Consider the following 27,818-nt stretch of genomic DNA (forward strand, 5'->3'; position numbering starts at 1 on the left):
ACCAGCTCTTCATCCTGGGCAATGCCATTACTGGTACACATAACTTTATTGAAACAGCTGCTATGAGCAAAGCACAATCACTGGCTGAAATATTTGCTCCCATCTTCAAAGGTTTATTTTATTTCAAAGAGCCTGCACTTCTACAATTTTAAACAGACATAGACATACAGCATGCTAACAGACCATTTCAGCCAAAGAGCCCATGCCACCAAATTAACCTACAACCCCCCCCCCCAGTAAACGGTGGGAGGAAATGAAGCAACTGAAGGAAACCCACGCAGGCACAGGAAGATAGTAGAAACTCCTTACAGCCGGTGCAGGATTCGAACCACAGTCCCATTTGCTGGTGCTGTAACACCGTTTTGCTAACCTCGATGCTATTACAGCATTAACGATCAAGACTGGAGTTCGAATCCTGTGGATTCTGTAAGGAGCTTGTGGGTTTCCTCCCTCAGTTTCAAAACATATAAAGTGGTTGTATGTTAATTGGGAAGCATGGGCCGAAAGGGGCTGTTACCATGCTGGATGTTTACATTATCTTTAAGTTTTTTTTAAATTCTATTATTTTGTTATTTAAAAAATATATTTTCCTCAGTTTTTTTGCCATTTGCTTGAATTCCAGATACATGGGGTTATACTTCATTTTAGACATGTATGGTCTTAACAGTATCTGTTTTATTGGTAGCTCATTTTCACCAACAGCAGAAACTTCTAGCCAGAGGCGGGCCAATAAAAAGCCCAAATCACTGCCCCCCAAAAAAGTTAGCATTTTCTTAATTCATAATTTTGTAGTCTGTCACATCCCCCAGGACCCTTCAAATATCTCTTGCTATTAAAATGTGCAATAATCCCATCTTGTGAAATTCCCTCCATTTTATCTTATTTCATTTAGATTTTCGTCAAAGTTGCCCAGTATTAATTTGGTGCTTACAGAACATCAGCAATAATCACTCCAAAAGCTTGTACTGGCACTACCAGATGAACACATTTTCCTTCTCAAATTCCACTATTTTGATGCCAATGCATTGAACATTGCTTTGCTCACTTCCCATCGTTAAACGATATCACTCATACCTTGAAGGGGCAGGTTAAACCAAACCATTTTAGAGCTGCACTTATTTAGTTTCCTCGAGCGAAATAAAAACCTACTCAAAACATTAATATTTTATAGTAATGGTGGAGTAAGGGATACACCCATGAGATTAAAGATTGTGGTGGAATATTTATATCCTACAAAGTGTCAGATATCCTATTTTGAGTTCCCTTCTCTGTTCAGAAACTATCTCATTCAACATGCTGGTAGTACTATAGAGTGGAGATGCTTCAGTTATCTATTTGGCCATGTATCACACCATGGGAGATTGCATATTGTCACACTTTACTACTTGAGTACGCAATTTTATTGTCATATACACAAGTATAATGTACCGATACACTGAATTTCTTGCTTCCTGCAACCATAAAAGAACACAGACAATAAGTCTGAATTACACAATATGCCACGAGATAATAAACATTAATGCAGAGGTATTCAACTGCAGGATAATTAAGAGGCAGAAGGGAGTTGGCTTCTGCAAAACAAAGGGAAATGGTAAGAGGAAGATGAAGCTTTTAATTTTTTTTTTGAAAATAGATCATCAGAATTCTCTTAAAGCAATGAGACAAATCAAGAATGTACAAATATTTATATCTTAATATGCACCCTGGAATGTTCATGCTGGAAACTCACAATGGAGCTACAACAGAGACAACATATGTTCTGCTCTACTGATTTGGTGCAGATTTGGACCTTGCCAAAATGTTATGATAAAACAATTGCTCTGGATGAAGAATAGAAAAACAAAAAAAAAAACTGAAATTAGACAGACAACAAATATCCCTTTACCCTGTTTATAGCCACCAAGCAGTTTGAATAAACTTCAGCTTTTCTCTTTTACGAGCAACACAACCTGCCAAAAGTAATATTCAATGTAAATGATATAAACCATCAGCAAACTCAGACAGCATATATGGGTAGAAATGGTCATCAATTTTTCAGGTCTGTGCCCTTTCTGATGATCAAAAACATTTCCATATTATTCAATAGAATATTGCTGTAAAATTGCTTTTTGTGACTGAGTGTTGAAAGTGGACTTGATCTGCATATTTTTCAAAGAAAAAAAGCAAAACTGGCACGAAGTACCTCGGGCAGTTAAGGTTTACCTGTAAAGCTTTCATCCATTGCATGGTCTTTCTTTCTCAGGGATATTGTTCTTGTTTGCCATGGGGTCTGCCTCGTTGGTTTAGCTTTAGTAGTTTGCGATTTGCCAATAACTATTGTTGCCGGAGAAGTAGCATGACCAGTACTGAAATGATCTTTCACTAAACGCGCAGGCGTCTGTTGAAACAAGTTTCATTTTTATGCTCCAAATGTATTAATGTAATTGGAATAAATGGAAACAAAATTGAACTTAAATTACCAAAATAAACCACGTATGCAATTTCATCACAGACAAGGGAACAAATTGATGAACACTATAATGATTAGGATTGGGACATTTTAGTCACACAATTATTGTTGTTTGCACATTGAACAGAAATTTACCACTTTCAAGGAGACAACATTCTTGAGTCGTTTTTGTTTAACAGGTCTCTTTGCAACATTCCGCAACTGAGGTCTTGCCACTCCTTCCTTCACGACTTGTGCCCATGACTTTTTCACTAAATAAAAATTAGAAATACTCAAGTTAAAAGCATCAAAGTTCAGATTCAATACCTTAATTCAAAATCTTAATTACATAAAACATTTCCTAAAGGCAAAGCTGCCACAGTAAGCACTGTGTGTATACTCTACCGCATAGAATTCACTTTCAATCTTTGGTCATGAAAGGGTAAACAAGACAAATAGCTAGAGTAAATCACTAGTCTGCAGATGCAGTGATCGAAGTAAAGACACAATGCTGGAAAAACTCAGCAGGTCAAACAGCGTCCTTCATGTAACAAAGAAAAAGATACGAATATCGAGCTGAGCTGGAAAGAAAACAAACAAGGAATACTGACCCCAAGCCCATTTTCCAGATAACAGCTCAATTTACCCCAAATTATATTTGAATGTTTCACATTCTAAATTTGTGACTTGTGAACATCAACTGAAAGAGTTTCTTAAAAGTATCAGCATATTGGTGGACAGAATCTAACCAAAATGACTGAAAGCAAATGAAACCAAAACAATCATAACAAAAATATAATCAGCCTCAAATAATCTTATGCAAATTGCAGGAAAAAAAATCATTTGTTGAAATGAGACATTAGTAAATGCATTTATTCAGTACTCCAAAAGGGACAACCTATGGTAGAATTACTACATTTTGTAAATGGATGGTATAAACAAGGTGCCCGTAACAAGCAATCTCTTTAAATTTTCACTAATCCTACTGAGAATTATAATAAACATTTAAAAGTACAGTTTAACCAGAGAACTAAGGTTTTGTCTGCAATACAAATGCTAAAAATATTCAATTGTCTCTCTGGCCATCTAGCAATAGCAATTCCAGATCCTCAGCCAACTTGTAGAAAATGAAAACCTTCCAAGTTATACCGCCAAACCCATCTTTCTAGTTATTTGAGTAATTAATCTGATCATTTATCTCATGAATGAATTTAAATACCGAATGACCAAATTTAGAAAGCATTCAGAATTAAATTCAAGAGCTAGAAGACAGTAATGTCTATTCAAACTTTACAACTAGTCTATACTATGCAGGGTAATTGGCAAGATCAAAATAGATATTGTACAGACAGGAATTTCATACAAATGTATCAAGTAAGAAATTTAGTTTCTGGTACAAAATAAATTGCAGGTAGATTAAATTTAACCTCTTTCCCAAAAGGTGATAAATCCTGAATGATTGGTACACTAGCTTATTCTCCAAATTACACACTCAAAAGGCTCCATTCCAATTGAAAAAGAAATTCAACTAAAATATAACTTATTGATGGTGAACATGAAAACAGTTGTTCATTTACCAAATTTGGCATGATTAAAATGAAGGAATAATTCAGTTGTCTTACTAAACTTCTTGAGCATCTTAACTTTAGTACACTTTAAAAGTTGTAGGATGGATAAACATTGTGCTTTTGCAATATCTTTAATGCTTTTTGAAATTCTTTACAATTACTGCCAACAGCACTAACAAGCTCAAAATACATAAAATATCAAAAATGTGATACAAATACAATTTATTGAGCAGGAATAGTGAAAAACACATTCCATCTTGAATCACCCAGAAATCCCATTGACAGCAGTCTTGTCAGCTGTTTTATTGCCAATTTCAGTTAAACCCCAATAATATTAAAATTGCAGCAAATATACATTAGTTGTCCTGAGTAATTATCCAATTTAAACAAAAGTAATTTTCACCCCCTGCTATGCTTTGTCATAGAAAAAAGTAATTAAGTGCCCCTAGGAAAATATAAATTTAGGACGACTCATACCCAACAAGTTTACGAATGATGCTCCACTTTGTCTCCTGGATTGTATTTGTGCAAGAACAGAACTTCTTCTGGTGCTTTTCCTGGAAGCTTTTTTTCCAGAACTTGGTTTTTGCTGAGATTCATCCATCTGAGCCAGACTGAGGCTCTTGGGTGTAATGCAGGATTTTACAGACTGAGTTAAGTTGGGAGGTGTAGCAATATGAGAGTTGGAAAAACTCCCACTCAAATGTGGAGAGCCAAAGGAACCAGCGGTAATTAGATTGGACTTCGTACTACTCGAAAAGGTAGACAGTGTTTTGGAAAGAGGTGACTTTTTGGTACTCGATGAGGGAAGTCTCTTCTGTGAAAAACTTCCTGAAGCATTTGCTGAAGGGACATTTGAGATTATGGAACTTTTACTTTGTTCACTGCATTCCTTAAACAAGAAAATAAATAGCACATATTAAAACAAGAGTCGATAATTTTTATTTAGACAATGTACAATTTAATTGAAAATATACTATCGGATACAAAATTCAAGCACAGACAGAGATGAGGTAATCAGACTGTGATGTCAATTTCCAGGGTGTGCACTTATCACATTCAGATGCAGGTCATCAACATTTCATTTTGGAAAATTATCCCAGAAAGTTTGTCAGCTGGAAAAAAAATAAGCTGACTAAAATTTGTACATTTTTTAAAAGTTTTCAAATGCATGACAATTTATAAAAAATGTAAGTTAAAAACTCCAAGGAGTTCAGGGTTATGGGGATAAGGCTGGAAAGGGGTACTGATGGTAGTGATCAGCCATGATCTGTAAAATGGTGGTGCTGGCTCGACGGGCCGAAGGGCCTACTCCAGCTCCTATTGTCTATTTCGGATAAACTTTTTTTTGAGAACTGGTAATTTTTAAAAAAAAATAACAGCCCAGTAGCAACAGCAAATCACTTGTAGCAGTGTTTAAACAATGGAAAACTTTTAAACCATTAAAGTAATGCTTTAATTCAAAAAAATGCTGACCACCGCCGATCACCGACACCACCGATGGTCCCGTTCCTGCCAAGGAGCCTGAGGTCCCCGGTCAGTTCGGTTCCAAAAAAAATTTTGGATAACTGAGGTTTTGATTTGTTTCGGATATCCTCAGTTATCCAAAAAATCTTTTAAAATTTTGGATAACTGAAGATTTCAGAGAATCTGATTTTGGATAATCAGAATTGTACTTAATTGAATCAAGTTCAAAGATTCTACAGACAAAAGTTACTTAAAAAAATGTAGGAAAATAATTAAGTAAAGTATCTTCCTTTTAACCTCTTTCAAATGCTATTTAAACCAATAGATCCTTGGACACCACCCACCTTTGATCCATACCAATTTGCCTACAGGGCAAACAGGTCTACAGTGGATGCCATTGCCACTGCTCTTACACTGCACTAACCCACATTAAACACCAAAGGAGCTATGTGAGAATGCTTTTTATAGGCTTCAGTCATCCCGAGCAGACTAATTACAAAACCTGCTAAATTAAGGTTTTCCAAATCTATTCGCCTCTGGATTAAGGACTTTCTATCACTCAGCATTTTTTGGGTTAAGAATTAAATATTTTAATGCTTAAAAAGCCTTCCCTTGTTGATGTGTTTTTTTTAAATATTGATACATGTCATTTGCTGTTGGTACTGGGCCGTTTTTTAAAAAAATGACCAGTTCTCCAAAAAAAAAACGTTTATCCGACATTGACCCGATCTCGACCATTTCAGATAATTGTATTCTATTCTATTTTCCACATGTTCACCTGCTGTTTGAAGAAATAGCATGATGTTCAGAAGAATCATTTGACAATGCACCCCTGCATGCCTTCCCCCCCCCCCAAACCCGCCAAGTTTCATCACTAAGAAGCAGCAATATCCTGAAGGGAGAGCAAGGCCACCATGGCTGACAGGAAAGCAGAAGAGAGGGCAGAGCATACGGTATTGCAAGAATTAGTGGGAAGCCAGAGGATTGGATAGGTTTTAAAAACCAGAGGCAAGAAAAAAAAGTAACAAGGAGAGAAAATATGTAATCTGAAAATAAGAAAGCCCATGACAAAAGAGGACAGAAGTCTTTAGATAAACAAACAGATAAATATATAAATAAATAAAGAGGCAAAAGTGAACATCAGACCCCTGGAAATTGACACTGGAAAAGTGGCAAGAGAAACCACTAGGTTTGCACAAAAATACAAGAGAAACTCAGCAAGTCATGTAACATTCTTTCTGTAGCCAAGACCAATATTTTGGGCCTGAGCCCTTCATCAAGGTATGAACAAGAACTTAAATAAAATGGTGGGGAGAAGGGGCAGGGGGAGGAGCATAGGCCCACAGCAAGGTGGATCTCGGTGAGAGGGCACGAGAAAAAAGCAGCCAAGTGACAGGGGGAGGGGATAGCTCTGAATGGAGAGGGGAGTGGGTGGGGAGCTGAAGGAAAGAAGTCAGAGAGATAGGAAGAGCGGGAGACAGGGGAGCAGCCCATCAGAAACCCGAGAAGGCAACGTTAATGGCCATTCAGTTAGAGAGTGTGCCCAGACAGAATATTAGGTGTTTGCTCCCAAAATTTGTGAATCGCCTTAGTTTAGCAGTGAATGGACCGACATGTGGAAGGTAGAGGTCCCCGTGGAAGGTAGAGGTCCCCGTGGAAGGTAGAGGTCCCCGTGGAAGGTAGAGGTCCCCGTGGAAGGTAGAGGTCCCCGTGGAAGGTAGAGGTCCCCGTGGAAGGTAGAGGTCCCCGTGGAAGGTAGAGGTCCCCGTGGAAGGTAGAGGTCCCCGTGGAAGGTAGAGGTCCCCGTGGAAGGTAGAGGTCCCCGTGGAAGGTAGAGGTCCCCGTGGAAGGTAGAGGTCCCCGTGGAAGGTAGAGGTCCCCGTGGAAGGTAGAGGTCCCCGTGGAAGGTAGAGGTCCCCGTGGAAGGTAGAGGTCCCCGTGGAAGGTAGAGGTCCCCGTGGAAGGTAGAGGTCCCCGTGGAAGGTAGAGGTCCCCGTGGAAGGTAGAGGTCCCCGTGGAAGGTAGAGGTCCCCGTGGAAGGTAGAGGTCCCCGTGGAAGGTAGAGGTCCCCGTGGAAGGTAGAGGTCCCCGTGGAAGGTAGAGGTCCCCGTGGAAGGTAGAGGTCCCCGTGGAAGGTAGAGGTCCCCGTGGAAGGTATTTTTGCAGATGATAAGTGGAGGGCAGGTAGTGTTAAGAAAGTAGGGAGTCTTCAGAGGGACTGATAGATTGGCAAATTGGAAACAAAGTGGCAGATAGAATACAGCATAAGGAAATTGTGGTCATGCACTTTGGTAGAAGGAATATAAAAAAAAGGAGACTATTTTCTAAATGGGAAGAGAATTCAGAAACCACAATCCAAGGGCGCTTAGGTGTCCGAGAGTAGGATTCCCTAACCCTCATCCACAAAAGGCTTTAGTTATTCAGTTCCTGAAAGTAAATGAAATGCTGTACTGGCACAATAATAAAGACAAGCTGAATGGCAGTCCATTTACCCAAGTTAAAATACTGCAAAAGTATGGATTCCACAGTATTATGGCCACATGTTATATTTGTTAGCATGGCAGCATCCTGTACAATACCACACGGCTTTGAAATAACAAAGAGAAATTCTATGATAACATCTCTCATGCATATTTATTTGTCATTTTTTAAAATTTAAAATTAGACATACAGGACCTTGAGCCCATGCCGCCCAATTATACCCAATTGACGAACAAGCCCCGTACGATTTGAAGGTTGGGAGGAACCAGAGCACGAGGAGGAAATCCACAGACATGGGGAGAACTTACAAACTCATTACAGACAATGCTGGATTCAAACTCCGGTCACTCCACTGTTACAACCTTGAGCTAACTACTACACTAACCATAAACATCTAACTTCAACTCAAAACTAAAATATTCTCAACTCCACAAGTGTGGTCATGCTAGATTCTTGCCACAAGGTGGTGATCAACATACTAGTATCAAAAGTTTATTAGTTTTATACCCAATTGAAGACACTGGATGGTGCTGTGGGGAAAACAGGAACATAGAATTCTATATAAGCACTCTTTGTGAAGTCCTACGTGGAAAACCAATGCACTTTAGAGATAAACTATTAAATGATATAGAAAGCTATTTAGTTTGTTTCCATTATTATTCCACACATAAAACTGCATCAAATTTTTTGAATAAAGCCAGAACCAATTCGATCCTCTTCTGTTTTCTACATTATCCATTCAAACCTTCTGGCTGAACTTTTATAACTCCACATGCATATTAAAAATTACCTGAATTGTACACGTGTTTATTCCTATAGAAGATTTGCGTTTCGACACCGCGCAAGGTGCCAGTCGAAATGGCGTGCTCACTCGGGTTGGAGTGCCCCCCTTTCGCAGAGGAGAGCACGGTGGCATATGCTTATCATATACTTCTGGACTCAAGTTTACACCAAAAGAGACTCTCTTTCTCTTTCGGACCAGATTTTCATTTTCACTTGTGCGTTTTTTGGATAAGCGTGGAACCTCTAAAAAGCAAAAATAAAAAAGGTCAAAATGAATCTGTAATATTAAAATATTTTGATGCTTTTGGAATAATTGAGTATGTTTATAGGCATGAAAACTTAATCAGTGTAAAATATTTTTCACAAGCAATATCAATTCTGATCTTCAACGAAGGCACATGTAATACAGTAGAAGTTGAACTTCAAACATTTCAGCCGATCTAGCCTATATCAGGCTATCTATATTACTGTTAACACTATCCATCAGTACCAATTCCATTTTCAAGCACTCAGCCTAGAGTTGAACCTCACTTTGAAAATTAGATTCTATTGACTTTAATTTTAAAAATTCAGTAATCATACAATATGCATAAAAAAGCATTTTTACCCTCATTTTAAATACAGATCTAAAAATTTCACCTAAAGCAGGGAGATTCTTTGATTCCAAAGCACCTACAAATAAAGAGATCTAATTGTTCAAGTCAGATTCATAGAATCCACATAAATTTTACAACATAAAATAAAATATTTAGCTGTCCATTTTGGTGAAATGGAGATAAACAATTTGTGCATCAACTTACTTTCCTCAGTTTGTTTATTGGTCAAATCTTGTTGTGGACTTCTGGAGGTCAGATTCTTTCCCTTCAAGTTTTCTTCAACCACATTACTTTCCCTCTTTTTGACATGCTGAAACAGTGAAGAGGGAGAGCTGCCACCTCTCTGCACAGGAGACTCTGACATTGAAGGAACCTCGCATGGTGACAATCTACCTTGACTTCTGAGGGTTCCAGCATGCTGCATTTCCAATAATTTATCTTCTAATTCTGATTTTGCAGTAATTGGAGACGCCAAAACCTCTGCGGATGCAGCCTTCCCTTCTTGAATATCCACATTTTTGAGACATAATGATCTGCTTCGTCTTTTGGATGTGCCAGGTTTCCCTTCATCCATTTTAACTTGGGTGCAACCAATGCCGATTGATTTAATCTCCCCCCATAATTTTGCAGCTGAACGCTCGGAAACATTTGTAAATTCTGTTGGCTCTGAGTGAGTATCTGCTGCTTCCACTTGTTTGTTACATAACGATGGCCTACCTCTTGTTTTGGCAGATCTAAACTTTTCCTCATCGATGTTGTCTGCTAGATGACCTGTACTGATGGAATTATTTTTCTTCATTAATTTTTCAGCTGAAGATTCCATTACACTTATAGATTCATCTTGTTCCAAGTCACCACCTGCACTTCCTATATTTTTATTATGCAATGACCTTCGACTTTTGGGGGTATGAACTTTTGTGTCATCTATTTTGACCAGCGCAAGTCCATTGTTGCCTGTATTATTTGGCATGCCTGAATTGGCAACTGACGACTTCAAAGCATTTGTAGATTCCGCACCATCCTCACTTTTCTTACATAATGATGATCGGCCACGTCTTTTCGGGGTATCAACCTGTTCCTCACCTATTTTAACAGGCACAAGATTCATCTTGACTGTATTACTATCCATGCCTAACTTTGCATTGGAAGATTTTAAGAAATTTGTGAATTGAACTTGCTCTGATTCAATACACACACCTTCTATACTTTTAGGTAACGATGATCTGCTTCGTCTTTTGGGAGTGTCAAACTTTTCCCCAATTTTTCTAACTGATGTGCATTCCATACCAAGCAAATTATTTTCCATCCCAAATTTTGCAGTGGAAAGTTCCGAAAATTTTATTGGTTCACCCATCTCTGAGTCAATATTTGTACCATCCACTTTGTTATTACGTAATGATGACCGGCTCCGTCTTTTGAGGGTGACAACCTTCTCACTTGTTTTAACTGGTGTGAATCCCTTGTTTACTGAATCATTTGCAATGCCTGAATTTGCAGCTGAAGATTTCAAGGTATATGTAGATTCTACTTGCTCTGACTCAATCCCTGTACCATCCCCATTTTTACCTAACGATGGTCTACCTCTGCTTTTGGGAGTGTCAAACTTTTCATCATCTTTTCCAACTGGTGTGCCCACCAAGTTATTTTCTTTCCCAAATTTTGTCACTGAAGGTTCTGAGAAGTTTGTAGATTCAGGTTTCTCCGACTCAATATCTGCCCCATTCTCATTTTTGCATTGCAATGACTCTCCAACAAACATTTTTGGAATTTCATCCTTTTTCTTCTCTACGTTACCAGGTGTGCGTGGAGATTCAAAAGTTGTGTTATGCACAACTACACTTTTTCTTTTTTCTCGTGAAGGCTCAAGAATCTCTTCAAATTTCTTTGGTGTTGCATCCAAAGTTAACGATTTGCACTTGATAAATTGACTCTTGGATTTTGCTTTTGGTGTGCTTTTAGACGTTTTGTCATTAATTTGTTCTTTCCCCTTTCCACCATTTGATAAGGGTATTACCGACATAATCTTTGCTACAGAAAATGGCTGTTCTGTATTTTTGAGAGTATTTATGTCACCAGTTGATATTGAAAAGTTTGCATTTGCAATATCTTCAATTTGAGGATTCAGTTCCCTCATTTCTTCATTTTCGTCTTTTGCCATCATTCCCTCTTCATGTCTAATCTTGCATATCCTCCTTGACATTCTTTCGCTTTCTGATGCTGGAGGATTTCTATCATCTTGGGAAATTTTGACATTGGATTCCTTTGCTGGAATACTTATTTGCTTCATCAAGTCAGTATTGCTTTCTTCATCTGATGCAGACCTATCAACTTGGTTTGGTTTCCTCTGAGTGGGCTTTGTGGCCTGCTGCTTGACCATTTCATAAAGTTTGCTGAAAGGAGATGCATTTTCTGGGCCTGCAGTTTTCCCATCAAGTAATTTTGTGAAACTCCTTTGCCGATTCTGTAGCGCAGGATCTTCCCTTCCATTTGGTGTAACCTTTGGAGATTTTATTGGTACTCTGAAGTCTTTATCCTTGTCTAATTAAAAAGATAAAATTTAACAGAGAAACCAAAGTTTATTTTTAACAAATTTAAATCAAAGAAGTGCAGAAGCAAGGTTTGTGTTCTCTGAACACAAGTTCAAGAATTCAGTATTTCTCCTGGTGGGTCTCATCTTCAATACAATTCTAGTAAAGTAACCCAAGGTAACAAAAGAAGTAGCTATCAGGAATCATAATTTTCTGGAAAAATATTTAGAAAACTTAGGGCACTTTTGTAAACCACAAATTGTTTCAAATTTTCCACAAATGACATTCTAGTCAAAATGGACTTACTAAATATTTGAATTAGCTGAAGGAGCCGCAAAATTAATAATGAAACAATATTCAAAAGCAAACTGCAAAATTTCTCTCCTGCAAATTCAGGGAAAGGAGGTAGAATCAGAATCCTAAGATAACAACCAAGTATTGCATAATGTGTGTAATAATCGATACCGTGTAAAAGTCAACCCCCACCCCCATTTTTGGCCCTGGTTGCCCACTCACTGGGGTTCCCTTTCCCCCATACATGAATCCTCACCTCAGCCACCTGAAGGAGCTCGAGACGCTACAAACGTGATGCCACCCATCTGAGCTTCTGACCCCCTGTATGTGTAACATACACACATTTTGTGGAGTTGATGTATGTGCTGGGAAATCAATGGACACGCTCTGGGGTCTCGTGCAAGACTGACACCTGCAGGCTTGCATGCTGGGCTTGTATACATCATTGCCTGTCAAATAGACAGGAAGTGATGTTATTAATGATGCCATCAGCCCAGATATAACCCCGTGTTGGATGCAGGTCAATCTACCGTGTTTTCCACAGCACATCTGCCGTTTTGGGGTCTGGTTCACGTTGGTATGTGGGTCACTACAAGGTGCGCATCATCCTAATCGAGACATGTACTGTCGTTTCTTCATCATTATTAGGTCAAAATCCCAAAACAAAACTACATCTAACAGGTCTATGTGAAGACATGGCTCACTCCCATCACTTCTGGGATGGAGACCAAATGGTAATCTTTCTGGTGCCTACTTAAACTTTGAAACTGGATCACAAAAATAAACTGCAAAGCATAAATGTCTGATAAAAACACATCCAGACCACACAAACAGATTAAATGAATAAAATTACATACAGAACAAGAAATACCAACCAGATTTATGTCCACTAGTGGATGAATCATCTATAATAGAAGATTGTGATTTATCATCCAACTCCTGCTGAACATGAAGAACCTGCAATTAAAATATTATCCTATTAAGAATGGATTAAGTGTGCTTTGGCACAAGGAGAAATGAAACATTTCCAATCATTGAGGATAATTTCCAAGGACCTATCATTCAAAATAAAAAAAATACAATGCCAACCTTCAAAAGGGTGACAAATACTAATTCTGTGCAAAATGGAACGAGAAGTAAACAGTTTCATAGAAAATGATTTAAGATGCAGAGGAGAGAATATCCTCAACATCTCTCCAGGATTTCCAGCAAATATTCAAAAATTTTCAAATAAAAGATTTTGCATGAAGCTTGTTGGAGCATTTTGTTGCCAGTGATGTCTGGTCTTTTGGCACCATCATAATTTAAATGTTGGTTGCACTCCTACGACGCTGTGAAGTATAGAAATTTGCTTCAATTTATAAACATGTCTGCAACAATCCAGAGAGGGGAGAACCTCCAGTGAATACCTCTCCTTTCTGCCAGCTACAATGCACATCGGGAGTTTATTTTTGCAAATGACATGAGGTGGCAAGAGGAGTAAATATTAAGGAAGGAAATCATTCATGCAAACCACTGTTCTAAATGATACTGGACTGCAAGTGTTGATGAATTTGTATTCATCAGGATAAATGGTTTTTCATCACTCCTAAAATGCCATGAAAATGCCAGAAGGAAGGCCATTCTCTAGAATACACTAGCCTCTGAACTGCACTTAACCAATGTTTATCAGTGCAGTTAACTTTCAGAACGAAGGCAATGTCCTAAGATATTGTTGATAGCAATGGCACTAAAATCAAAAAAAAGTTATGGATCATTTGTTTGTGAAAATGGACTGAAGCCCAACTTACCATCTATGTCTAGATGAGTGGTTCTCAATAATAAAGTTAGCCATTTCTGCAAGTAATTAGGCCAGAGGTTCTCAACCTTTTTCTTTCCACTCACATACTACTTTAAGTATTCCCTAAGCCATAGATGATCTGTGCCATAGACGATAAGAGATTATGGTATATGCATGGAAAGAAAAAGTTTGAAAATCACTGTTTTAATTGTACCTAATTAACTCATTATGTGTACGGTTCCATAACTCCAAAGGAAATGGGCCAATGACAATTTTTCTCAAGCAAAATATTTCAGTAACAATGGGGTCTAGAGCAGTGATTCTCAACCTTCCCATCCCACCCACATACCACCTAAAGCTATCCCTTACTAATCACCAAGCACCAAACCTTCATGTCTGTATAAATATTATTCAAATTGCAGCTTGATTTTTAAAAAATCACTTGATCTCTTGAAAAAGTTAAGTCGTTGTCTAATGCTTGACAGAATAGCTCCAATAGAATACCAATTAATTTAGATAAAATTGTAACCGAGTAACCCTGAGACCATTAAACCAGCTTTGCCATACCTTGTGACCAACAAACTAAGAAATATCATCCTTGAAATAACATCGAAATGCAATTTGTATTGAACTAAGAACCATACAATATCCTGTGCTCTGCTATACTGCACTGCCCTAAATACATGGAAGTCAGCCTACCAGGTACAAACATTCGCAGGCATTTTGCTAAAACAATCAACAGGATTAAACTGCAGTAGAAACTTGGCAGTAAATAAACCATATTTTTATATGAAAATACAAAGCAAATACTTCGTAAAATATTACAAGGACCAAAAATTAAACAACCAGTACTCCTTTCCTTTTCTCACATGAAAAAGGTATGCACATACTTGCAAGGTTTCAGTCTTCGAAGTTGATGAATTCCGCTTTTTCCTTGGGCTAGTATTGTGCACCGAATCCAAAGGGTACTCAAATCTAATTATTAAAAGGTTAGAATAAATTAATTTCCATATTTGTCCCATTAAGTGAACCACATTGCATGCATTGGCAGAAGCTACAAATGAATGAACAGAAACTGCATCAACCAGTAACCATGCCACTTTGATTATGGAACAAAGCATCAGTTAACATTGCATCACATGTTTAGAAAACTAAAAGAAATCAGTCCATACATTCTGTGAAAGGAGAAACACTCCTTTCATTGAAGATAATGACACAAGGCACTGCCTGAAGAAAACAGCTAAAGTCATAACAGGACCCCCCGCCACCCCATACTCTTTTCTCATTACTACCTTTAGACCGAAAGTACAGAAGCCTGAAGCCCAGCACCTCCAGTTTCAATAACTGTTCTTCCAACAATCAGACTCTTCAACCTCCTGGTACTACTTTAGAACACTACTCCAGGACCACAAGAGATCTGCCTGCATCATTGTAACACCCACTTTTTTGACACTAAATACAACTGAAAATATTTGTCCTTTTTGTATTTACCATCTTTTATCCATAGAACCATAGAATGTTACAGCACAGAAAACAAGCCATACATCCCTTCTAGTCTGCACTGACCATTATTTAGCTAGTCCCAAAAACCTGCTCCCCATTCCATAATCCTCCAGACCTCTCCCATCCACAGATCTATCCAAAGTATTCTTAAAACTCAAGATCAAGCCCGCATTCATGTCAGATGGCAGCTCCCACCACTCTGTGAAAAGAACTGCCTAAACCTTTCACCCTAAAGCCATGTCCTCTCATACACATCTCCTCCAATCTAAGTGCAAAAAGCTAACTCGCATTCACTGTATCTATACCTCTCAATCTTATAAACTTCTATTAAATCTCCCTTCACTCTTCTTCATTCCAAGGAATAAAGTCCTGAACTGTTTAACCTTTCCCTGTATCTCAATTCCTGAAGACCTGGCAACATCTTAATAAATCTTCTCTGCACTCTTTATTGGCCTCAGCAATGTCTTAAACAACTTCAACATAGCATCCCAACTCCGATATTCAATACTTTGATTTATAAAGGTCAAGATGCCAAAAGCATTCTTTACAACCCTGTCCGCCTACGACGCCACCTTCAGGGAACAATGTATCTGTATTCCCAGATCCCTCTGCTCTCCTCAGTGCCCTTCCATTTACTGTGACCCATGCTGTAATTTATTGTACCAGTAAACCTGCCAATGAAATACAATCAGCATCAACCAAAAGTTGATGCTTGTTTTATTATATTTTACATATTTGTGGAGCTACATCAATAATTTTTAGTGCATCTGTACATTGTGCTTAGTTACATGACAAATTCATTCATTCAACTCTGCACCCAACCACACAAGGAATCAGAAAAATACAGTAGAAATGGTAAATGGCCTAACCTTTCCTGTTTAAAAAAAATAAAACAAATTCAATCCTAATGTTTTATTCAGTTTTAGTTGCTATCTGAATCTCAATTAGCCACTCCTCATACAGTAAATATGAACAATTAAAGGCAAGTATTTAACAAGTTTTGAAAAATGGTGAAAAAAGATTCCAACTTTCCTTGAAGTTTCTCGAAATAACCCATTTTCCACTTAAGAGTACTGAGTACTTTTAATCAGTAATCTCACTTATTTGAAGTGATGGCTCACCTTATTTGTGTTGGAACTACTACCTATATTCCTGATTTTTTTTAAATGAACTTCATGTTTGCAAAATAACACTTAAAATATGTGAATATCAAATATTCACATTGGTACAAAAAGTCTTGATTGTAAATTCATTTCAAAATTTAACTCAAAGCCCATTAATATTTCCAAATAAAATAATCACACCAACTCCCCAATTTTACAATATTGCCAATCCTTATACCAACTTTTTGCCATATTGATAGTACTTACACACAAAATTTCACTTACTGCTGTTTTTGCCATGCATTTAATTGTGAGTAGCATTTGATTAATAACAATGAATAATAATGAATTAACACATTAGTTGACATTGGCACATGATCAGGGTTTCAACTAAAATAAACACTTAAATATATGACACAAGGAAATGTAAAGGCATTGTTCTTTTATGATGCCTGAACACAATAGCATGAAAGCAACGGGCAACTATCAATAAAATTTAAACATTATCGATCATATAATTACAAAATTTGGATGTCTGAAGCTACATTAATATTGTCCATCAATCAGTAATAAAGGACTATTCACCAGAGCGAGCTTGGCTACTACTTGCCTGAAAGAGCGATCAATAACCGTGAATGTATCGCGATGTTTTAGACGCTCCGAATGACGTACTACTTTACCATTTAACAGCGTTTGATTCACTTCACTCAAATTAATTAGAATAACCTGAAAAGGAAACAATATCAAAAGGTATTAAATGCAGGGCAGTAAATAAAGGGCAGTAAATAAAGTTCAGTTATAAAGAAATCACCTCATTATTTTCATTCACTTCAAGCTTACAATGTTCTTTTGAAACATGAGGCAACTGGATACGCACATCACATTCTGTTTTCCTATAAGAAAACAAATGGATAAATAAATTGATGCCTAAGAAGAGTAGCATTTAGAACTGTAAATGCAACACGACGGCCTTACCTTCCAAACAAACATGAAGATGATGTCAAAGGATAATTGTATCCATCTGTTCCAGTACGCTTGATAACTATAATTTTACCGTAGAGGGACATGTTTCTGACGATATTTTCTTACCTGCAAACATTTTATAAAGGTTAGTAGCTGCACTGAAAATACTTCTATATCTCTTACTCAGTCTAATGTTAATACAACATACTTAGAATAACTGCATTTCGCAATGAAGCTACTTTAATGGTCAGAGTAGGGGTGGGAGGGGAAGCAATGGAATCCTCCAATGAACAGTTAGCCACTTGGGCTCATTGATCAACTAGCAGTGGAAAACATTTGCAATGCAGTGGAGTCCCAGGAATTCTTCACTGGGAAACCAATTTTCAGTTGAGTGGTGGTGATGGGAAGGTGAAAGGTAATGCACCCAAGTAGAGAGAGAAGCAATGTAGTATAGGCCCTCCAAATGAACCTACTCAGGAATTAGATCAATTGTGGGACAGCAGGCATCCAAGCTCACTTGCTGTCATAGAAGCTTTTCCTTTAGATAGAAAAGTTTGTCATGGTCATGCACTCAAAATAATATTTCAATGAACCCACTAAATGTTTCTAAATGTTGGGAAATCTGAGGTGGTGGGTGGTTCATTGGTTTAAATAGATACATTGCAGAGTGTAATGGCAAAGTGCTGGTAACAAAGATCAACACTATTATAAAAGTCACCAGAGGCAATAGTTTGGTCCATTGAAACCACAATGCTTTGATACAAATCCATCAACTCCAAGTGTCAATCCTTGAAATACTCACGGTAGGCAGTTTATTCATAAAAAGTGAGATGAAATTACAGAAGATCTAGTGAAGTTAACTTACCTACATTTCTGCTGTTTGCATTGCAATAAATTTATAACAGTTTCAATCAAAAGGGAAGATTTTGCTGTTAGTTGCCATGTTATAATCACAAGGAATTATTGGCAGCCGTCATTTTATACCCTACGTGCTGAGGCCGCAGAGCATGTACATAATGGTACCTGTTTTGTTTGGGTGCAATAGTCAGGGTTTAAGGAGCCATTTTCAAACCTGCTACTGAAGTTCTTCTTCATTCCAATTACACTATAGTGAACTTTTTATATATATAAGAAAACAATTCTGACTTGAGGACAGGCAAAGCAGATATGACACAACTACAGACATAGCTCCAAAACATCTCTCAGAGTAAAGGCAGCCCAACTTGAAATTCAAAATAAACAGGCTGTGTGTGAACCGAGAGTGGTAGATGGTCACAGTTCCACAGGAACCTCGAACATGCACCTCCTTTCAATTAGATTATATGATCTATAAACACATCTGCCTTTGTCTCACATCATAAAATCCTTATTAATCAACCTTGAATCAATTTCCATCTATTGAAAAGGGTTCCAAACTGACTTTTTTCTCCTGCTTGTGGAAGTTTCCCAATTCAACTTATTGTCAGAATTTTGATTGTCACAAACTCCAACTACTCTATCAGAGTTCCATAATTTCAGAAAAACTTATTCCAAATCTTCCTCAAATTCCAGAGAATATAGCCATATTTTCTGTGATTTCTTCACTCAATTTAAAATGTGGACATAGTTCTGCATGTCAATACCTCTTATCAACCATGAAACACCCTGCAGATATGCCACAACTACTTCCTCCAATATCAGGATGTGCATTTCATTAGTATAGTCTCACCTCTTCATTATCGACACACATGAATACTGTCTTTTAATCTTCAGCATTTGAAACATTTTAATATTTAAGTATATCTGCACTGAAATCCATATCATATTTGTTTAGTACATCTACAGTTCAAATTCTCTACTTCCGAAATTTGAATGTTTCCCCTTGCTTCTGAATCCATTGGAAAATTGTAAGTATTTGAGTTTTCCCCACCACACAAATCCTTGCAGTTCACTTCACTTCTAGTCACGCCCTGTCAATTGGGGATCCAGCCTGTATCATTTCCATCTCCCTAAAATACACAACATAGTCACCCTGTCGTATACTTAGAATAAAGAAACCACTTCCCACATGTCAAAAGCAATTTCTCATGGAAGGTAGAGATTTATAGCTAAGTACACCATTTTGGCTACTTTGGGATAATGAGCTTTTGAAGACGAGACCTCAAACTCAAACTTCATTGATTAAAGCTCCACCTTCACAACAAATAAACTTATCCCTAAACTTCAAGGCCTTGGCACCTGGAACCACAACATCTGTCATGTAAACTGCAAGCGTGAGGATTGTTAAAACATCTCCACCATTAACACCGGTACCTCGCCAGGCTGTGCACCAAGTGCCTAACTGCACTTCCTGTACATACCTGACTATGGCCAAACTCCATCTATAAACTTGCAGACAAAATCAGCATCACAGGGCTTGATCGCAAACGATGCAAATTGGAATATAGAAGGGAAATAGAGGGACCAGTGACAACAATCTCTCCCTCAACATCAGCAAGACGAAGGAAAGACTTCTGAAAGATAGGTGGAACTAAGCCCCCTAGCTGTATCAATGGCACCAAGAGTGTTCTCATTGATACAAATCGCTAACAACCCACCCTGGTCCAACCATTGACATGATGACCAAGAAAGCCTCTACTTCCTCAGAAGCCCAAGGAAATTCTGTAGGTCAGCAGTGTCTCTTAACAACTTTTACAATGCATCACTGTGTGATACAGCAACAGCGCTCTCCAAGACCTCAAGGAAGCACACAGAGTATGAAGTCAAATAATAAGTTATACTTCTAAAATAAAGAAAGAACATATTAAAGAGGTAGACCAGTTGGGAAAATAAATATTGAAATCAGAGAAGGAATTACATATGCAAAAAATGATGAGAAAAAAAGATGTTTGGAATCAAAGAAATTGAGATTTAATACAATACAAACCGAAAGGGTAGAAAGAGATGTAATGTGAACGTATCAGAAGTATTACGAAATAGGTGAAAGAGCTCACAGTATTAGTATGACAGTTAAAAATTGAACAAGTTTCCAGAACAATAATTGCAGCAAAGAAAAAAACTGGTCAAGTCACTTACAAGATGCAAGAAATCAATAATTTTTATGAATTTTTATAAACAAACTATATCAATCAGAATTTTGAAAGATGGGAAAAAAGGAATATTTACAACAGGTTAACTTACCCATGTTAAATACAGATGAAAAATCAGAGTTATCTAATTCTTTTTCTGAGTTCATGTTTGCATTGATGCAAATGATAAATAAAATTTTCAAAAAAAGGAAGTGCACAGAGTGTTGTCAGTGCAGTTCATACCATAACACAATCCCCCTCAACCAACCCACCCCCCCCCACCTACACTTCCTGTTTCTTCAACAACAACAAAAAAGCCAAAACCTTAAGACTCATTTCACCCTTTCCTCCCTTCACGATTGTGAATTCATGGGCAGTTTGGGAGTTCAGGATTTTGCAGAGGTTTGGTATGACATCGGAAACCCTCGCAAACCTCTCCAGATGTGTGGGGGGGATGTCTGCTGACCTACTGCATCACAATCTGTTAAGTGGACACCAATACTTCGGAGCTCAAAGCCTTGCAGGATAGCGGACACTCCAGGGCATCACAGGCAAAAAAATCCTCCATACCATCGAGAACATTTATGGGAACGCTGCCATCAAAGCAGCAGCAATCATCAAGGATCTACACCATCCAGCACACACACACTGTTTTCAATGTTACTATCAAGAAAGAGGTAAAGGTGCCACAAGACTCACCAGGTTCAGGAACAGCTGCTACCCCTCCATAACAAACTCAATCAAGGACTCATTTAAGGACTCTTACTTTGGCACGTTGTTTTCTTTCCTTTTGCATGTGTACATAGTTTTTTTTTGCATTAAGAGGTAATTTTCCAGTAAGTGGTAATTCTGCCTCACCCATAGGAAAAAGAATCTCAGGGTTGTATCATGTATGTTGTCTGACAATAAATCTGAGTTTCTTTCCAGCTGTTATCGATGCCCTAAACAGACACATAATGCTGCCTTTGCTCTATTCCAACTGATCTTTCCTTACATTCTATACTCCATTGTGTTTCGATTGCTGTACCGTGTAGTTTCATTAGCTGGACTGCACACGAAATGAACTTTCTCATAGTACCTCAGGGCGTCAGTGAAAAAAAAAGCATTTTCATCTGGTTGTAAATGTAACCAGATTATATATTGGAACAGGTGATATACAACTCAAACTGGTCTATCAGTTACAACAGTCCACTTTATACTAAAACATGGGTTTTAAAACAAGGACAGGATTGATACACTTTCTGCAAAAAAACTCCAGATTCATTGGTGGGATAAATGCACCAACGTCACCATCCACTCTCAACCCAACATCCCCACAGTAAAGCCCTCAGTAGATTTCAATTGGCAGGCTACATCACCCAAAACAGGAACACCAATATGGACACTCCAGTGCTCTTATTCTGATAGAAAAAAAAGTAGCTGGAGAAAGGAAACTACCATTGATCTCAAAAATTATTTTAAAAATTACTTAATCTCCACCGATGGTGGGAATCTGAATGGAGGAGGCACCCACAGGAAGGCACTGGAGGACCCTATCTATTTTAAAGGTAGCCAAAGAAACCAAATCCCCAGTCCTGATGAATCGAGTCTCTTGCCTTTCATGCATTCTGCCTCGCCTGCCAAGTTTCTGCACTATTTTGTGGGTTGCTCCAAGATATTGAGCCAATCACCTCCCAACATATCTCATTCCTCCTGCTTCCTGTCCCACCTGAGCAACCAGCCTGAGCTCCTCCAGCCTTTGGGAGGAGAAACAAAATCAAGGACGAAAGGCTGCCTGTCTGTGGCTGGTTCTTACTACAACTGAGTCAGAGATCAGGTGAGGAAATACCCAGCCAAGGGTCGACCAGAGCATGGCATTGACACATTCACCCCCCAGACCAAAGGTTCCAGTCTTGCCACGTAATACGGAGTGTAAGATGCTCTAAAAAGTGTGTAAGAGTGTAAGGTAACTTTGGTCTAGCTTAAGGCAGAGAGCCCAGCACCCCTACCCAGAAACCTAGAGCAACTGGTGCTGCTCCGAGGACCCCCTCCCCCACAAGTCCTGTGCCTGCTTAGGGCTAGTCAGACATTCTCGGGCCACTCGGTACAAGTTGGGACAGGCACCCCTTGGCGGAGACCTTGAACCACAGAGCAGAGCAGCCCAGAAACAGCCCTTTCTCATCTGTTCCTCGAGGAAAAGAGCTGGATGGTGAGGCATGTGATGTGGGGCTCTCAAACCTCCCACACACCACACAACCTTTTCCAATGGGTGGGATAGGATCAAAACATTGAAGGGCACAATGAAGGGACCTTGGTGTCCCCCAACCCCCACGCTGGGGGGCACCAGGGTCCCGTCCCCCACCCCGGAGGGCACCAGGGTCCCGTCCCCCTCCCCGGGGGGCACCAGGGTCCCGTCCTGTCCCCGTCCCCGGGGGGGCGCCAGGGTCCCATCCTGTCCCCGTCCCCGGGGGGGCGCCAGGGTCCAGTCCCCGTCCCCGGGGGGGGCCACCAGGGTCCCGTCCCCCGTCCCCCTCCCCGGGGGGCACCAGGGTCCCGTCCCCCTCCCCGGGGGGCACCAGGGTCCCGTCCCCCTCCCCGGGGGGCACCAGGGTCCCGTCCCCCTCCCCGGGGGGCACCAGGGTCCCGTCCCCCTCCCCGGGGGGCACCAGGGTCCCGTTCCCCCGTCCCCCTCCCCGGGGGGCACCAGGGTCCCGTTCCCCCGTCCCCCTCCCCGGGGGGCACCAGGGTCCCGTTCCCCCGTCCCCCTCCCCGGGGGGCACCAGGGTCGCGTCCCCCGTCACCCTCCCCGGGGGGCACCAGGGTCGCGTCCCCCATCCCGCTCCCCGGGGGGGGCACCAGCATCCTGTTCCCCGTCCCCCTCCCCGGGGGGCACCGGGGTCCCGTCCCCCGTCCCCCTCCCCGGGGGGCACCGGGGTCCCGTCCCCCGTCCCCCTCCCCGGGGGGCACCGGGGTCCCGTCCCCCGTCCCCCTCCCCGGGGGGCACCGGGGTCCCGTCCCCCGTCCCCCTCCCCGGGGGGCACCGGGGTCCCGTCCCCCGTCCCCCTCCCCGGGGGGCACCGGGGTCCCGTCCCCCGTCCCCCTCCCCGGGGGGCACCGGGGTCCCGTCCACCGTCCCCTGGGGGCACCGGGGTCCCGTCCCCCTCCCCGGGGGGCTCCAGGGACCCGTCCCCCTCACCGGGGGGCTCCGGGGGGCACCAGGGTCCCGTCCCCCTCCCCGGGGGGCACCAGGGTCCCGTCCCCCTCCCCGGGGGGCACCAGTGACCCGTCCCCCTCCCCGGGGGGCACCAGTGACCCGTCCCCCTCCCCGGGGGGCACCAGTGACCCGTCCCCCTCCCCGGGGGGCACCAGTGACCCGTCCCCCTCCCCGGGGGGCACCAGTGACCCGTCCCCCTCCCCGGGGGGCACCAGTGACCCGTCCCCCTCCCCGGGGGGCACCAGTGACCCGTCCCCCTCCCCGGGGGGCACCAGTGACCCGTCCCCCTCCCCGGGGGGCACCAGTGACCCGTCCCCCTCCCCGGGGGGCACCAGTGACCCGTCCCCCTCCCCGGGGGGCACCAGTGACCCGTCCCCCTCCCCGGGGGGCACCAGTGACCCGTCCCCCTCCCCGGGGGGCACCAGTGACCCGTCCCCCTCCCCGGGGGGCACCAGTGACCCGTCCCCCTCCCCGGGGGGCACCAGTGACCCGTCCCCCTCCCCGGGGGGCACCAGTGACCCGTCCCCCTCCCCGGGGGGCACCAGTGACCCGTCCCCCTCCCCGGGGGGCACCAGTGACCCGTCCCCCTCCCCGGGGGGCACCATGGTCCCGTCCCCCTCCCCGGGGGGCACCAGGGTCCCGTTTCCCCGTCCCCCTCCCCGGGGGGCACCAGGGTCCCGTCCCCCGTCCCCCTCCCCGGGGGGCACCAGGGTCCCGTCCCCCTCCCCGGGGGGCACCAGGGTCCCGTCCCCCTCCCCGGGGGGCACCAGGGTCCCGTCCCCCGTCCCCCTCCCCGGGGGGCACCAGGGACCCGTCCCCCTCCCCGGGGGGCACCAGGGTCCCGTCCCCCTCCCCGGGGGGCACCAGTGAACCGTCCCCCTCCCCGGGGGGCACCAGTGACCCGTCCCCCTCCCCGGGGGGCACCAGGGTCCCGTTTCCCCGTCCCCCTCCCCGGGGGGCACCAGGGTCCCGTCCCCCGTCCCCCTCCCCGGGGGGCACCAGGGTCCCGTCCCCCTCCCCGGTGGGGGGGGGGGAAACCAGGGTCCCGTCGCCGCCCCCCAACCCCTGTCAAACCGCACCGCCATCGGACATCAGGCACGTCTGGTCTCTCCACCCCCTCCCACCCCCATCCCCCCCCCGGGGTTTGACGACCCCTTCACCCGCGCCTTTAAAGGTCCTCGCAGCCCAGTCGATCTGCGATTAACTGCCCCTTTCCTGGCGGACTCGGACTCGGACTCTGGCCCCGGCTCCGATTCCCATTCCGGCCGCCAGCACCTCCCTCCCTCCCTCCCTCCGCCCGCCCGCCCGCCCGCCTGCCCGCCCTCTCCCAGCCGAGCTCCGAAAGCGGGCCCTGCTCTTATATGAAACCCCCCGCTCCGACCCCTCACCTGAACCGTCCGCACACGCCGACATTTACTCCAACCTTCCGGGAGGGAGAGGAGGGGGGGGGGGGGGTGAATTCAAATTCCGGCGCCAAAACAGCGATTGGCTGGGAGCCCGTGACGTCACAGCCATTGGCCAATCGGGTTTAGCGTGGCGGCCCGTTCGCGCTGCGCTTTGAGCGGGGCCGTTGAGTGGCGGGAGGCGGGGTCTCCCCTCCGGCGAGAGAGGGATGGAACCGAGGCAGGTTTCAGGTGAGGGAAGTCCGAATATGCGGGAAAGAGCACAACAGGATGGGGTGGAGTGGAGTGGAGTAGGGTGGAATGGGGTGGATGGGGTGGGATGGAATGGATGGGGTGGAGTGGAGTGGAGTGGGGTGAAATGGGGTGGATGGGGTGGGATGGAATGGATGGGGTGGAGTGGAGTGGAGTGGAATGGGGTGGAGTGGGTGGGATGGAATGGAGTGAAGTTTGGATATGCGGGAAAGAGCACAACAGGATGGGGTGGAGTGGAGTGGAGTAGGGTGGAATGGGGTGGATGGGGTGGGATGGAATGGATGGGGTGGAGTGGAGTGGAGTGGGGTGAAATGGGGTGGATGGGGTGGGATGGAATGGAGTGAAGTTTGGATATGCGGGAAAGAGCACAACAGGATGGGGTGGAGTGGAGTGGAGTAGGGTGGAATGGGGTGGATGGGGTGGGATGGAATGGATGGGGTGGAGTGGAATGGAGTGGGGTGAAATGGGGTGGATGGGGTGGGATGGAATGGAGTGAAGTTTGGATATGCGGGAAAGAGCACAACAGGATGGGGTGGAGTGGAGTGGAGTAGGGTGGAATGGGGTGGATGGGGTGGGATGGAATGGATGGGGTGGAGTGGAGTGGAGTGGGGTGAAATGGGGTGGATGGGGTGGGATGGAATGGAGTGAAGTTTGGATATGCGGGAAAGAGCACAACAGGATGGGGTGGAGTGGAGTGGAGTAGGGTGGAATGGGGTGGATGGGGTGGGATGGAATGGATGGGGTGGAGTGGAGTGGAGTGGGGTGAAATGGGGTGGATGGGGTGGGATGGAATGGAGTGAAGTTTGGATATGCGGGAAAGAGCACAACAGGATGGGGTGGAGTGGAGTGGAGTAGGGTGGAATGGGGTGGATGGGGTGGGATGGAATGGATGGGGTGGAGTGGAGTGGAGTGGGGTGAAATGGGGTGGATGGGGTGGGATGGAATGGAGTGAAGTTTGGATATGCGGGAAAGAGCACAACAGGATGGGGTGGAGTGGAGTGGAGTAGGGTGGAATGGGGTGGATGGGGTGGGATGGAATGGATGGGGTGGAGTGGAGTGGAGTGGGGTGAAATGGGGTGGATGGGGTGGGATGGAATGGAGTGAAGTTTGGATATGCGGGAAAGAGCACAACAGGATGGGGTGGAGTGGAGTGGAGTAGGGTGGAATGGGGTGGATGGGGTGGGATGGAATGGATGGGGTGGAGTGGAGTGGGGTGAAATGGGGTGGATGGGGTGGGATGGAATGGATGGGGTGGAGTGGAGTGGAGTGGAATGGGGTGGAGTGGGTGGGATGGAATGGAGTGAAGTTTGGATATGCGGGAAAGAGCACAACAGGATGGGGTGGAGTGGAGTGGAGTAGGGTGGAATGGGGTGGATGGGGTGGAGTGGAGTGGAGTGGAATGGGGTGGAGTGGGTGGGATGGAATGGAGTGAAGTTTGGATATGCGGGAAAGAGCACAACAGGATGGGGTGGAGTGGAGTGGAGTAGGGTGGAATGGGGTGGATGGGGTGGGATGGAATGGATGGGGTGGAGTGGAGTGGAGTGGAATGGGGTGGAGTGGGTGGGATGGAATGGAGTGAAGTTTGGATATGCGGGAAAGAGCACAACAGGATGGGGTGGAGTGGAGTGGAGTAGGGTGAAATGGGGTGGATGGGGTGGGATGGAATGGATGGGGTGGAGTGGGTGGGATGGAATGGATGGGGTGGAGTGGAGTGGAGTGGAATGGGGTGGAGTGGGTGGGATGGAATGGAGTTTGGATATGCGGGAAAGAGCACAACAGGATGGGGTGGGTGGGGTGGGATGGAATGGCTTGGATGGAATGGGTGTAATGGGGTGGAGTGGGTGGGATGGGGAGGTATCGATGGGGTGGAGTGGGGAGGAATGGGTGGGATGGGGAGGAATAGGTGGGATGGGGAGGAGTGGGTGGGATGGGGAGGAGTGGGTGGGATGGGGAGGAGTGGGTGGGATGGGGAGGAGTGGGTGGGATGGGGAGGAGTGGGTGGGATGGGGGAGGGGGTTAAGGCTGATTCTGTGCCATTTAATAGAAAAACTCAATGCCAAAAAAAGCGGAGCCAAATGGAAAGTTCAGGTGCCTCCATCCATCCATCACGGTTGGTTGTGGGTGTTGCCTCCCTTGTTTCTAACCACCATGTGAATCTCATCCTTCACATCCCACTTTCAGTCATCCCTCTGCTGTCGGTGCTCTGTGATAGTAAGGGAATGGCTGAAGGTGGGATGTGAGTGGGAAGGGAAAGTTGAGAATCACTGCTTCAGACCCGAATGTTACTGCAATATTTTGCTCGAGAAAAATTGCCATTGGCCCATTTCCTTTGGAGCTCTGAAATCTGCACAGAACGAGTCAATGAGGGATGATTAAAATGGGTTTTCAAACTTTTACTTCCCACCCACATCCCACCTTAAGCAACCCCT

General features: G+C 43.6%; 1 protein-coding gene across 7 annotated transcripts in view; it reads right to left on the minus strand.

Annotated features, from left to right (window-relative positions):
• The window catches only part of mki67 (marker of proliferation Ki-67), a 117,325-nt gene extending 92,141 nt beyond the window's left edge, over positions 1–25,184 (minus strand). For 5 of the 7 annotated variants that reach the window (XR_011345286.1, XR_011345288.1, XM_069899655.1 and 2 more), the window contains exons 1-11: positions 25,123–25,184; positions 17,507–17,620; positions 17,343–17,424; positions 17,142–17,257; positions 14,816–14,900; positions 13,021–13,102; positions 9,528–11,861; positions 8,735–8,970; positions 4,474–4,888; positions 2,585–2,700; positions 2,203–2,377 (exon numbers count right to left, since the gene is read on the minus strand). Coding sequence is in view for 3 of the 7 variants with exons in the window: in XM_069899655.1 (XP_069755756.1) it covers positions 2,203–2,377; positions 2,585–2,700; positions 4,474–4,888; positions 8,735–8,970; positions 9,528–11,861; positions 13,021–13,102; positions 14,816–14,900; positions 17,142–17,257; positions 17,343–17,424; positions 17,507–17,598 (3,733 nt within the window). In the remaining 4 variants the exon portion in view is untranslated. Of the gene's footprint in view, positions 1–2,202; positions 2,378–2,584; positions 2,701–4,473; positions 4,889–8,734; positions 8,971–9,527; positions 11,862–13,020; positions 13,103–14,815; positions 14,901–17,141; positions 17,258–17,342; positions 17,425–17,506; positions 17,621–20,653; positions 20,749–25,122 lie in introns of those variants that run through there. The other 2 variants (XR_011345287.1, XR_011345289.1) reach the window with 2 other exon arrangements.
• Positions 25,185–27,818: the final 2,634 nt, after the last annotated feature.

Source organism: Narcine bancroftii, chromosome 10 (assembly GCF_036971445.1).
Source record: "Narcine bancroftii isolate sNarBan1 chromosome 10, sNarBan1.hap1, whole genome shotgun sequence".
Lineage (NCBI taxonomy): Eukaryota > Metazoa > Chordata > Chondrichthyes > Torpediniformes > Narcinidae > Narcine > Narcine bancroftii.